We start from the raw sequence: 14,930 nt of genomic DNA on the forward strand, positions 1-14,930 counted from the left end.
AACTGTAAATATTAGCGCACAAACAACATTTAATATATGAAAATCTTGTAAATTCTTTCGTTTGCCTCAAATATGAATCAATATCAATGTGAAAATTGTAAAGATCGAATTATTTCCTCGCCAAAAGATGTCAAACCCACAGGCGCTTGTTTCATACAGTGAGCTTAGTTTTCTACTATATAATAACACAAGGTATCCATCTTTCTCGAGACCACAAATGTAGGTCACCAATTCAAACCCCTTTTTTATTTATTATCCGCCGCTGGCAACAAAAAACCCACATGTAATGGTTAGCGGAATTCCCCTTCTTGGACCTCATGTATATTTCCTTACCTCACCCCCTCGCGAACTTTGACATTGACCATAAAATTACACGCTTCGTCAACCGAAAGAAAAAGTACATCTCTAAACAGCTCAGCACTTCCGGTTTGGCAATCGCGATATAAAACACAAGATCTCATTGGCTACTGGTACATTTTGCTCTGGTGTAGAGAGGATCCATAACAAAATATTTTTGCTTAAATAATAACTATCAAATCATCTTAAAAATCACCAACACGTTGTCATCTTACAAAATATTTGACAGAAAACCTAGAACAATATAGATTTTCAAATTTGCGCCAAAATAATATTTCGGTTTTCTCTTGTGCCTTGTACAATTGCATGGAAAACTCCCGAGAGTACCAGTAGCCAATGAGAACTTGTGAATCATATCGTGGTTGCCAAACCGGAAGTGCTGAGCTGTTTAGAGCAATCTCCTATGCAGAGTTGTCGTTCGTTTCTCTCTCAGACACCTCTGCAATGGGCTCACGTCAAGATTTTTGACATAACGTATAAAACGTGATATTTGAAGAATTGTTTCAATTTAAATTAATAGTTCTGTATTGGTTTAGTAAATATATATCTCAAAACTCAGACATAATTATAGAAATTGAATTATAATGAATTAAAACAAACGCACTATTTCTCGTGTTTAACACTGTGTATACGCGAGCCAACGACAGAGGTGAATGAATGGGCGCACTTGTTTCAGACAGCCGGGCGATGACCCGGTTCACTTTTATCACATGGCATATTGACCCGGTTAGTGTCGCTGAAACGAGTGAAAAATAAGCCGGATTGGCTGGTATTGGTGCTGTTGCTGTAAAAAAAAATTATCTGAACGCACGAGAACAACGATTTAGTGGATATATTTCGTTTTAATATTTACTAGTTCCATTCAATGTACAATTTGTGAATTTGGAGCATATATGGGGTCTCGTTACCCACAGAACTGAAAAGCAGCTTTAAAATTGAAAAAAAAAAATTGTGTCGTGCAAATGTAAACAAATGTGTTGCAAAAGTCTCTTATTATCTCAGTAATGTTTGTTTATTGACACCGAGACTACGACAAATGATAAAAAACGAATGTTTCACCATCAAGAACATTTCTACCTCCGTTTTCCGCCATATTGCTTTTCATTTGGCCGCTCGAAATTTTTCGGGCGATCCGGGCTACTTTCTGACCGCCCGGCGGCTTAAATATATTTGAAACAAGTGACTTGCCCGGTTCCGGAATATTAACCGGCTTGACCCGGCTTATGAAACAAGTGCGCCTTATGAGCCGATGGTAGAGAGTGGTTTAGAGATGTACTTTTTCTTTCGATTGACGAAGCGTGTAATTTTATGGTCAATGTCAAAGTTCGCGAGGGGGTGAGGTAAGGAAATATACATGAGGCCCAAGAAGGGGAATTCCGCTAACCATTACATGTGGGTTTTTTGTTGCCAGCGGCGGATAATAAATAAAAAAGGGGTTTGAATTGGTGACCTACATTTTTGGTCTCGAGAAAGATGGATACCTTGTGTTATTATATAGTAGAAAACTAAGCTCACTGTATGAAACAAGCGCCTGTGGTCAAACCGCAAGAATGGAAGGACGATATGCGGGAGTGGCCCCAAGTTGAGTATGGTGATATTTACAATTATTTAATTTTGAGTAAGGCGTGTGATGGCCAAGGGATGAAAAACTACAAATCTTTGGACAGTTTCAATTATTTTAAAAGTGGTTCCGTGGGGAAAATTCTACATTTTGTTATCAACAAAACAATAGTTGTTTTAAAATCTGAAGTACGCCCCTCACAAAAAGTCAACTCAGAGTTTCATAATGCATGGATTATATGTGACATGGTTGGCACGATTTTTAGTGCTGGTTGTTCATGTATGGCAGGGAATAGTAAAACGTGTAGTCATGTCGGTGCTGTGCTATGGAAAATTGAATATGCTGTGAGGTCAGGACTAACAGGCAAATCCTGTACCGATGAACAAATGCAATGGAACAAGGGTTCAACGAGAAACCTGGAACCAGGTATTCTTGAGGAGATGGATTTTAAGAAACCTAGATACGGTAGTAGTGACGTTAACAATAATGATGAAAAACCACAAAACACAAAATCAATATTCCCCATGTTTGTATCCCATCAATCCTTTAAATATTTTGTACAAAACAGTGAACTTCAGGAATTGTTCTCAGTAGAAAATTCTCTTTTAAAAAAATCTGTGCAAGCTAAAGTGGATACTCTTCAATTCAAACCTTCATCTGAACCTCATACTGAACACTCTGCAGAACTTACGTGTAAAAAGTGTTGCCAATTTTTTAACAAGTATATAAAACTTACTGAATCTCAAATCAAGTCCTTATCTCATACAACTATTTCACAAAGTCAATCAGAACTGTGGCATAACAGTAGAAAAATTAGAATAACAGGCAGCACTGCTCACAAAGTTCCAATCCGTGACACTACAAATAGTGATAACTTCATTAGAGAGCATTTATATCCTTCCTTTAAAGGCAATAAATTCACAAAACATGGACAGATTGGTGAAAAGCTTGCAAAACAACAACTGCGTTTGGCTGGAATACAAATAGAAGATGCAGGGACCATCGTTTCAGGTGAAGAGCCCTGGCTCAGTGTTTCCCCCGACGGAATAATTACTGAAGATGATGGCACACAATGTCTTTTAGAAGTAAAATGCCCAATACTACAAAATGACCAGACCCTTGACAGTTTATTTACAGCTGGTAAATATGACGTTGTAAAATCATTGCAAAATGATTCTTTGTCCCTAAAGCAGAGCAGTTCACGAGGATATTATCTACAGATACAATTGACTTTGCATGTTACACATCTAGAATTGTGCAAACTTGTTATATGGACAGCTAATGAATACAAGATCATTGATGTTCAACATAACCAACAGTTCTGTCAATCATCAATTTCAAGGCTACGTTTATTTTACTTCAACAAACTTTTACCCAGAGTAGTTGATGACTTTGAATCTGGCAGATTGAAGATTAGTAAAAAATATGAAAATTTTTCAAACTGATGCAAATAAAACTTGTTTCTAACACAAAAATCAAATATCTTTTCATTCTGAGGTAATCATTTATTACTAAATACATGTGTATAATATGTACACATTTTTTTTTAAAGTTTGGTGCCACATCAAAAAATCAATGTCTGATAAAAAAGTAAATTCAAATAGTTAGTAGAAGTGTGGAGGTCAAGAAGCCTAAACAGTATTTGTTGACCGACATGTAAAGACTTAAGTGTGCATGAATGTACCCATAACCGGTACTTAACTTCACATGAATGGAGTTTCAAATGTTTTTTTTTTTTTTTAAATGAACAAAAGAAATTTGTTTTTTTTTTCTGTGTAAAAAATACTTGTACTGTGATCAAAATTGAATTAACATATTAAAATCTTGGCAAACCATTGATTGGAAAATAAGTGAATTTAGATTTCTTATCAGACATAAAACTTTTGGACTCACTCCCATGTTATGCCTAATAATTTAAGAAATCAGTCAGAATGGTTTTTACCTTAATACAAATGATATATGCCCAAGCACAGTATCTTTTTTAACAAATATTGGTGCAAGTTACACTGACAAATATTATAACAAGAGGCCCAGGGGCCACAGCGCTCACCTGAGCACATCAGGCTTGAATTTACTCCCACCAACCCACCCCCCTCCAGGCGTTCATCATTTGAAAAAACTAGAATTTACACTACCTGAGGATGATTCCATATAAATATCACTAATCGTAGCTTTGAAGTACTTGTAAAGAAGATTTTAAAAGGTTTCCCTATATATCCCTATGTAAAACTTGGGCTGGCCATTTTGGCCCCACCCTAGCCCCGGCGGTCATGATTTGAACAAACTTAAATCTCCTCTACCTGAGGATGATTCCACATGAGTTTCATCTTTCCTGTCCTAGTGGTTCTTGAGAAGAAGATTTTTCTTATATATTCCAATGTAAAACTAGGGTCGACCATTTTGGCCCCACCCTTGCACCGAGGGTCATGATTTGAACAAACTTAAATCTGCTCTACCTGAGGATGATTCCACATGAGTTTCATCTTTCCTGGCCCAGTGGTTCTGGAGAAGAAGATTTTTAAAGATTTTTCCTATATATTCCTATGTTAAACTTGGGTCGGCCATTTTGGCCCCACCCTAGCCCCGGCGGTCATGATTTGAACAAACTTGAATCTACACTAACTGAGGATGATTCCACGTGAGTTTCATCTTTCCTGGCCCAGTGGTTCTGGAGAAGAAGATTTTTAACGATTTTTCCTATATATTCCTATGTAAAACTTGGGTCGGACATTTTGACCCCACCCTTGCCCCTGGGGTCATGATTTGAACAAACTTGAATCTACACTACCTGAGGTTGCTTCCACATGAGTTTCATCTTTCCTGGCCCAGCGGTTCTGGAGAAGAAGATTTTTTAAAAATGCCATTAATTTTTTACAAATCCATGATTATCTCCCCTTGGAAAAGGGCGTGGCCCTTCATTTGAACAAACTTGAATCCCCTTCACCCAAGGATACTTTGTGCCAAGTTTGGTTGAAATTGGCCCAGTGGTTCTTGAGAAGAAGATGAAAATGTGAAAAGTTTACGACGACAACGACGACAGACAACGGACAAATTTTGATCAGAAAAGCTCACTTGAGCCTTCGGCTCAGGTGAGCTAATAATGTGAAAACATAATGTTATTATAAAATAATATCCTAATGAAACCTGCTGATGTAAAGATAATATAAACAAAATTGACAGGTATAAACTGATTGCAGTAGTGTATAGGGGTGGGACAATACATAGATCTTGAATACAAACATGATAATGTTACATCTAATCTAAATACATGCTACATGATACAATACAGATCTTGATAATATAATTAATAAGAAATATGTAGCCAATTAAAAAACTTTATATTTTATTTCATTTTATTTTTACTTTAAATGGACAAATTTTTCTACATCAAATCATGGGCTTTGAAATCAATATTTGATGTTCATAAATTTCTTTGACTAGAAATTTACAAAAACAATATAAATTGTACATATTGCCAAATGTCTATACACAAGTTGATTACAAATAGTAGTGTAGTTTATCAAGAACACTTACTAAAGATTCATTTTTAAAAAGTCATGTACATTGATATTGATTAATGAAAGTCTGTAACCAACTTGAGTTTACAAAAAAAAAAATTTCAAAAGGTTGTTTGTGAAATGTTTCCATCTGATACTTTAATGCATGTATTCTAAACCGTATCTTAGATAATAGTATATATCAATGTATCGTCCCAACCCAGGAGGTGAAAGCTGAATTTATAATTTCACCATAATCATTATTTACTCATCATCATCTTTGATAAGGTTATTGCTGTAAGTTTACCAATGCAGCACAAACAATCAAGTATTTACTGAGTTTCTTCACCGAGGTAACTGGAACTATCTGACTCAATATGCAATACCTTAAATCGTCTAATAGCCCGTTCAACGTAAATAATAATGGCAATTGTGTTGATCTCTGTAACATCCTGTTTGAAAGTTGGTCTTTACCTTTTGTAAAAGCTGGAATGTTAAGTTTCACTTTCAGAGGAAAGAGTAGGTCATCGATGGTAAAACCTCGATCGGCCATGATTTCATCCCCAGGAAGAAGGTAATTGATATTCATCCGATTCTTCCACAATTGCTTTATCACTAGACCTTCCTCCAAAGCCCTTAGATATAAACATAATCTGACCATGTGGTGCAATACCAACCAAATACTTCCCTGTGTTGTTCGACTTGTAGTGACTATATGTTTCTCCTCTGGTCTTTAAGTTTTTTGCTCGTTGAATAAAAGTTTCTGCACAATCAATGATGACTGTAGTTTTGGGAAAGTTCTCACGAAAAGACTTTGGCATGGTTGCTCTAATTGTTTCACGTGGAAGCCAAACTATTAAGTTTTTAAGTTTTGAAGCCATAAAAGAGAGTCTTTGATTAAAAATATTGCATGCATGAGACTCAGATATACCAAATCTGTTGGCAATATCTGCAAACAGTAAATTAAGCCTTAATTTAATAAGAACTAGTAAGACTTGATCTGACACAGGCATAGTAAATGTCAGTGGGTTGTTCAAACTTTCCATAACACGCAAAAGAGTTCTAAGAGTCTTCAATGGCAGTCCTGTGTAAAGCAAGGCTAAGGAGTTAGTTGTTATGTCAGCAGCACTGAGACGTACGTGTAGAGTGCTGCAGTTTACACCTTTTTCCTCCGTCTTGATGACTGTTGTTTGTGTACCTGAATTCCTGGATCCTGCAAGGAATGTTCTTGCATATTCATGTTCACACAGTGTGAGATCCGTCCACTGTGTGCCTGCAGTTCTGCTTTCTGTCATGCTCGTCTGCACAGAAGAAGATGTCATGTTTGGTTCAGTTTGAATGTTGAGGGTTTCGACTTCATCTGCAGCAGTAGCAGCCAGTTTTTGAAAAATCTCTCCTCCTTGTTTTATAACTTCTGTCCTGCAAAAGATTTACAGTATAATACAAGAATTGACAAACATGAAAGCAAAATCATAAATTTCAAGTTCTATTAATAGATAATAATTTAATTTTAGTTGTAACATGTCATTTGATTGGTAAAACGGTTTTATCCATTTTGTATAACATAACTTGCCTACGTCACAATGAGTTATGTCAATAACATATTAATCCACTTGACGTTAACATTTAAAATATGCAATATTTGAAGCCTTTAACCAAAGGAAAATAAGGAAAAATTGTCTCATTGTCATTATTGAAATTAAATTATAAAGGTATGAAGCTTATTTTAACTTATGTTATACGATTTAACATAACTTTGGGCAGTTTATGCTTTATACACTGCGAAACATAACTTGGGGCAATTTACGCTTAAGTTTATAAACCGCTTCACGGTTCACAAAGTGTAAACTGCCCAAAATTATGTTATATCATTTAACGTAAGTTGAAATAAGCTTCATTTTTTAAATAGAGTTGTAACGATACAGGAATATATTGATTGTAATGATCCTGAGTTTCAACAATACGCATATCGTAAGATTCATCTTTTCAGAAAGTGATAGCAGAAGTTTCCTTTACAATAAAAGTTAAAAAAAAAAACAAAACAAGATGGCGCTCGAAAATGACCATTATGACCACTCTCATCGAGTATCTCCACATATTATACGGGGTAACTATCGCACTAACTTATTCAAATTTGGAAGTGGGGAGGGGGACTGATCTGTTGCTGTCAGGTATCTCTAAAAATAATATCAAAATAATATCTAATTTTCTGAAATTATTTTCAATGGCAGCACTACAAAATATATATTTATCTCTGCTCTTTCATTATTTGGAGTCACACATACCCATCCGTCTTTTGTTCTGCAACAAACTTCCTTTTCAAAAGTCGACGACCAACTTTTATGGGAGCTTCATAACCTGCAAAAATTTTCTACATTAAATAGACAAAATCTAGCAGCATTTAACTTGTACATAGATCACTGAACAGATGAATAAAGGGGGTATGGTTGTATCAAACGACCACCTTACCACTCTAAGTATCTTGTGCATAAACATAAATTGTGCAAGCTATATAGTAGTTACCATTTTTTCTTGAAACCCACGTTCAGTTCGCTTTAAAAATTTAAAAGTTTGCATATCAAAACAAGAAAATATAAGGCATGTAAACTATATACTATAGATTATATTTTGTGCTTGCATTTACAAATTATTTCAAAACGTGGTAAGGCACAATAAATTAATATTATGCCTTGTTTTTGAATGCGTCGTTGCAAGCATCGTTCTACTTTCACTTTACATCAATCAGCTGTCAATGTCAAATCTATTTTTAAACATTATGCATGCAGCTTTTTTATGTTATAAACAAACCTAAATTCAGACTGGGTATGGGATTTCTTGCAGTTGGTCGCCCATCTATAAAATGTGTTGAACATACAAACACATTCTTCGGCAAATCATTGCGATGCAGTGCTCGTTGCCATTGAAGTTTTTCGGGCTCCGCTTTAGGCATCTTGTGAAGGCTGTATGGAACAATGCACGGACAATCTTTGTGGAGAATGTCACCGTGAAGTTTGCAGATAGACTGCTTCCACAAATAAATTTTTTTTCTGTTGTTAAAACAGTTAAATACCGCACAAGATTCACCCCCTCCATCTTTATACATCTTTCACGGCTCACGGGTTTCACGGTTGTAATGGCGGATGCATCACGTGACATGTGATGGCTACGCTCTGTAACTATGACGTAATTGCGGGAAAAAGTTGTGTATATTATTAAACACTGTTAAACATATTAAATCTAAAAGTCGAATATCTTTGGATATGGGGTAACCCATATCTATTCTTGTTTTTATCCTGCAACTACCCCTTGCATTGACCTAATAAAGGTAACCTAATATAAACTTTATTCGGTCACTGCCCTAATAAAGCCTCGTGCATGTATTCCGACGTTCTAAAAGCATTGTACGTGACGTCATGTATATTGCAATGTTTACGCCATGGCGTCATAGTTTCAGCTGCAGGCATGTGCTTTAAAATCTGTCGGAAATAGCTTGTTTTGGACGTTTAAATGTAAAATTGTGTGGCAGGATAAACAAAATACATGATAACTGTCTTGAAATATAAGCGATATTTGGGCTCGGGTCGAAAACGCAAGAGGGCTCGGCAAGCCTCGCCCTCTATCAAGTTTTCTTACCCTCGCCCAAATATCGCTTATATTTCAAGACAGTAACCATGTATTTTATATATTACCAACTCTGCATCGAAACATAAAATAAAGAATAATTTTTACGTCTCCTCAAACGAAGTTTTGTTGTATCCGTCTGTCTGTCCACAAAAAAGTTGACCTTGCCAAAGTGTATTCCTTGTAACAAGACCTTTCTTTGGGTACCACCAAATTTGACCTTTTGGCCTTGGAATTTTACCCACTTTCACACAAAAAAAATACCACACTTAACCTTGTTCATCACTTTTGAACAATTTCATCTAAGGCTTTAATTCATACTTCACACTTGGCAATATGTGTATTCATTGTGATAAGACCTCTCAGTGGGTATAAATATGTTTGACCTTTTGACCTTGACCTTAGAGTTTGACCCACTTTTTAAAAACTTTAACCTTGGTCATAACTTTTGAATAGTTAGAACCAGGACTTTATATTTCACAGGTGTATTCCCTGTAACAAGATTTGGGTATACCAACACTATTGACCTTGACCTTTGGAGTGCAAAGACCAGTGTTTTTCCTCTGAATGTGTAAATGAGTGCAATTTTTGGAAGGGGATACTCTGTGTAATTTAGAGTGGGATACCTCGTGTTATTAAATACTATTGGTTAAAGAATTATTACAAACACATGTACAAGTGCCTGTGACCTGTACTTAAAATAATGCGACCAAGAAAATGTTATATATTATTAATCCCTATATCATGCTTCTCACCCCCCTCCCATCCCACACTCCCATCCTTCTCCTCCTCCTTTTTCTGACCACAATTCTCACTTGAATAACTTAGGCTATGCTGTTCTTCACAGGGGTGGGAATAGGGCTGGGGGATGATTTAAAAAAAAAATTGAGTCTACACCAACTTAGGAAACTTTCATATACTAGTACTCAAGAAGAAGATTTTAAAAGAATTTTTATGTAATATTTCAATGTAAAACTTTGATTTCCTCTTGTGGCCTCACCTAGCTACTCCTGGGTGCCATGATTTGAATATAATTTAGAATCTTCAAAACATCAGGAAGCTTCCATGAAATATATGGAGAAACATACATGATTCAAGCTCAAAAGTCCATTCAAACAAACCAGAAGAAAAGCCAAAACTGACAGACCTCTAAAACATCAGAAGTGGAATCAGATGGCATGAAGGAGTGAGTATACCTTGCAGACAGGTTACACCCACAGTGTGCTCCTTGTGTGATTGGAATATGATGGAAAAAAAAACACACCAAGAATTCTGTCTCTGAATAATATCATACCAATATGAAAAACATACAACTTTAAATGAGATTGAATTGATAATTTTGTTTCAAATTGTTTGTCAATAACTTACCTCTTTTTGTTCATATGCAGGGTATATCACCGTGTATATCCCAACATGCGGGGTGTATGCTATGTTGTGCGCGGGGTGTATGCTTCCGAAGCGAGAGAAAGGGGGTCAATGTACGTTCTTTGTCCATTTTCTCAACTTACGGATATTTTTCGCCAGTAAGCATATGCCTACGGAAGGAAGAATTGTCCAAGGAGTATATGGATACCTGTGAATCCACTGGACACCTTCTAGTTTTATCAAACACCTCAACACAATTCCGAAGATCGGAGCAAGATTGACGCTACACTGTGTTTATGATCAAATATCAGAACAAAGCTTTGCTTTATCGTCACTTTTATATTATTGTTAGATACGTGTTTACAAAATAAACGTTTGTACAAATTGTCTATAAATAAAACAGTTCGTATATAAAGAAATTGACGAAAAATCAATGTTGGGGTGTATGCAACATGTTGTACGCGGGGTGTATACCTCATATTTTTCTTAGGATTGTTTAATGCAAAGTATCAATGGAAATATTATATTCACACAGGTTTAAAAGCGACAGATAGTGTTGATAAAAGAACTTAATACTAATGCCGAACCAAAGAGTAATTTCCATAAATTTTCTGAAATAAAAAAAAAAAAATCAACTAAATTTAAAAAAGAATAAAAAACAAACCATCATATTCCAACATAAAAGGCGCTCGATTTGCAAGGAGCGATTGTTAGTTGACTATATATAAATGCTACATTGTAGATGGTGCAATGATCTAAATCGACGTAATCATAAAATCTCTCCAAAGGGTCCCTCGCCCCCCCCCCCCCCCCTCCCCAATGCCTGCATTGAGGACACTGCCCTTTTTTGGTTCATTTTAATCTACCGGTAAATATTTCGCCTGTTAATAAAAAATAGAAACTCTACATGAATGGTGTATAGGAATAAATCGTTTTGTTTGTTTCTGCAACATTTATGTTATCAATACATGTATTCTTAAGCATTTATGAGAGTGATGTAGAATCTTTTTTGAAGGGGGGGTATACCTGAAAAAAAAAATCCTTGGCATAAGTTGACTAGCTATAAAAAAAGGGGGTATCGAAACTCAAACTCCTATTTCAGATAGGGCTGTAGGTCCCATCTTTTTTCAGTACCAATTCTCCTTTTTTACTTAAACATACTACATACCATTTTTGAATATGCTGCAAGAAAAGGGGGGTGCAAAATGGGGGGGGTGGGTGGGGGGGGGGGGGTGATACTACGTGTCTGTATGATACATATATATTAATTTTACTTTCAATTTTCGCAATATGTGGATTCATTTTTCCTTATCTGAAAAAATTTTATATTTTACAAATCACAATAAACATGTAAAGCCGGCTATAAAATGCACATTTGTAATAAGGGATGACAATTTTCCGAGGGCATGCACAATTGAAAAAAAAAACTTTTTTGGTACAATGAAAATTTTACGTTGACGTGTAATTAATATCAATCATGTTCACCCTCCTCTAATTTATTATCATATATACACGTAGTAAAGTTACCCCCCCCCTCCCAAATGGCCTAAGACACAAACACACCCTCCTCGGGCCCATTCCTATAGAAAGTATGTACTCAGTAAAATACAATGCCTCAATATAAAACAAATAGTTTACTGCCAAATATGGGCTCCTGGGGGCAAAGTACACAGCATATAAATACTACATGAAGGAGAACATTTTTTCTGGTGTTTATGACATTACAAAAAGCTAAATATTTTCAAACTCATTTAAAAAGTATTGAAAAAAAGTTATGAGAAAATGTTAATTATTCAAAATGATGCATGTGTAAAGCATTTATTAAGAAAGGATCTGAATAAGGTGCCTTTAAATCGAAAGAAGGGATGAATTGTTGATCATCACATTAAACAGTTAAACAAAGTATCCTGTACATTTACTTTCATGTGCATGCAAAGCCAAAAGTACGATGAACGTGTATCAATTTTATTTCCAGTAAATCGAATTCATGAACCTGAAGTTGTGATATTACAAAACTGGTGAATAATTTAAAAAATAAATAGAACTTTTACAAAAGTCAATTGTTAACAATTTTTTAAATGACATTTCAGACGATGATACTATAAAGTAAAGAGAGGGGTATACACCCCGCGTACAACATGTTGCATACACCCCGGACACAACATTGATTTTTCGTCAATTTCTTTATATACGAACTGTTTTATTTGCAGACAATTTGTACAAACGTTTATTTTGTAAACATGTATTTAACAATAATATAAAAGTGACGATAAAGCAAAGCTTTGTTTTGATATTTGAACAAAAACACAGTGTAGCGTCAATCTTGCTCCGATCCTCGGAATTGTGTTGAGGTGTTTGATAAAACTAGAAGGTGTCCAGTGGATTCACAGGAATCCATATACTCCTTGGACAATGCTTCCTTCCGTAGGCATATGCTTACTGGCGAAAAATATCCGTAAGTTGAGAAAATGGACAAAGAACGTACATTGACCCCCTTTCTCTCGCTTCGGAAGTATACACCCCGCGCACAACATACAGTAGTATACACCCCGCATGTTGGGATATACACGGTGTATATGCTCTAGCTGCATTTGCATATCGAATAAACTGGGTGCCCTTCTAAATTTCATGTCTTCTGATCCAGTATAGTTCTTGAGAAGATTTAAAAAGATTTTTCCAACTGTAAAACCTTGATTCCTTGTGGCCCCACCCTATGCATAGGGGCCATGAAACAATTTGAATCTACACTTTTTGAAGAAGGTTCCACATGATTAAAAGTTACACTTTTCAGGTCCTCAGGTGCTTGATAAGATTTTATAATGACCCTCCCTACTTTTGTCTTTTCTTGATTATCTCCCCTTGTAATTATCATTTTGATAATTTAAAATCCCCTTCTCCCAAGGATGCAAACTTTGGTTAAAATTGGCCCAGTGGTTCTTGAGAAGTTGAAAATGTGAAAAGTTTACAGACGGATTGATCATAGATAATGGGTGTAAAGAAATTTCAGCTCAGGTGAGCTAAAAAAAAAGGAGCTAAAAATAAAATAATAATTTGTTTGCACATACCTTCACAGTTATTATAGACTATATCTCTCTATAAATAATGATTCAATGCTTATATTTACATTTTTACTCCTTGTCTTGACTGCAAATGGGATCCATATATCAAACCTCCTGTATATTATCCCTCGGGGTAAGTTTATTAATGGAAGAGCCTTTGCAACAGCTTTTGTTCAAAAGGAGCATGAATTTTGGTTTTCCCTTTTGATATGCACTTCCACATTGTCCAACATTTGTGACATTAAAACCTTTTGACCCTGTGTCCATGTAATGGTGTTCTGAATATGGTAACTTTAACACACATTTTATAAGCAAAATACATGAATTGTGGAGATATTTTTAATATAAAAACATAGTCTGTTCTGTTGGTACATTAGTCTGTCTAAAAATCAAAGAAATGTACACTGCATATCAAGACTTCAATTTGTGCCCATTAAATAATGTTATTAAATAAAGTAGAATAAAACTAGAGGTACTGTGAGCGATGAGCTCACTAAATGATACCCCCCGCCTCCATATAGTTATAATGGCAAAGTCCATGTTTTGCTGTGGCCTTGAAACCCAAAATATGTGTCGGATCAAAAAGTAAAATAGGAGGTGCACAATGGCAATATGTAATAAAGATTCTGTGAAAGTTTCATCAAATTTCATTCAGTGGTATGAGAGGAGTTGCGGATATGAGATGGATACCCCAAAGCGTAACAGACGGACAGACGGACGGAATTAACGATTACTATATATCCTCCCGCTTTTCAAGCGGGGGTATAAAAACATACACATATAACTCAAAATATTCATTATTGTTTTATACAGTAAATGTAAGCACATCAGAGATATCATATGATCTTTATTATGGATGATTTAATTTGCAGACTGACTTTGTCCAATGTTGTAAAATTCACAGACATTTTGTAATGACCCTGAATTCACATTTCCCTGTCCGACTTCCATCTTATATATAGACATTCTTTATGTATATAAGCAACACAAGTCTAACAGAGTCAGATTCTGTCGAAAAAAATGCAAATACATTATTCAAACAATTAAATGAGCTATATGTAAACAAGAGGCCCAATGGCCCTGAGGATCACTGAAGTATAAAAGAATAGAAAAGGAATGAGTATGACAATTTATTTTACAATTAACTGTATATATACTGGTATTAAAATGAATTACATTGATTATATGAATATACATCATCACAAAGATCAACTAAATCATTTTGTTTTGTCAAGTAAGGCATAAAAGAATTGCTGTACAGTAAAACTCGGTTACAGCGAAGTCCTGGGAACCCGTGAATTTAATTCGCTATATCCATAATTCTTTATATCCGTATAACCAATTTGTATTACTGTATAGCAAATTTGCAATATGCACGTTTTCCTTCAAGAATTTCTACCGAATATGTTAGGGAAGCAATTATTTAAGGAGTTAGTATAGTTAGTATAGTATGCCAGGGCATCAACGATA

The 14,930-nt window shown here is 35.4% G+C and overlaps 2 protein-coding genes across 2 annotated transcripts in view; both read right to left on the minus strand.

Moving 5' to 3' along the window:
• The window catches only part of LOC134266734 (uncharacterized), a 44,004-nt gene that overhangs the window by 6,649 nt on the left and 22,425 nt on the right, over positions 1 to 14,930 (minus strand). The window lies entirely within an intron of this gene.
• LOC134266724 (uncharacterized) lies at positions 5,973 to 8,610 on the minus strand. Its single transcript, XM_062748943.1, has 3 exons — positions 8,224 to 8,610; positions 7,701 to 7,773; positions 5,973 to 6,834 (listed from the first exon to the last, which is right to left on the minus strand). Exons 1-3 carry the CDS (start codon positions 8,516 to 8,518, stop codon positions 5,973 to 5,975), a joined length of 1,230 nt encoding a protein of 409 aa, XP_062604927.1. The 5' UTR covers positions 8,519 to 8,610.

Source organism: Saccostrea cucullata, unplaced genomic scaffold (genome assembly GCF_032062105.1).
Source record: "Saccostrea cucullata isolate Sc308-1 unplaced genomic scaffold, CSIRO_AGI_Scuc_v1 ctg1177, whole genome shotgun sequence".
In the NCBI taxonomy this organism is placed as follows: domain Eukaryota; kingdom Metazoa; phylum Mollusca; class Bivalvia; order Ostreida; family Ostreidae; genus Saccostrea; species Saccostrea cuccullata.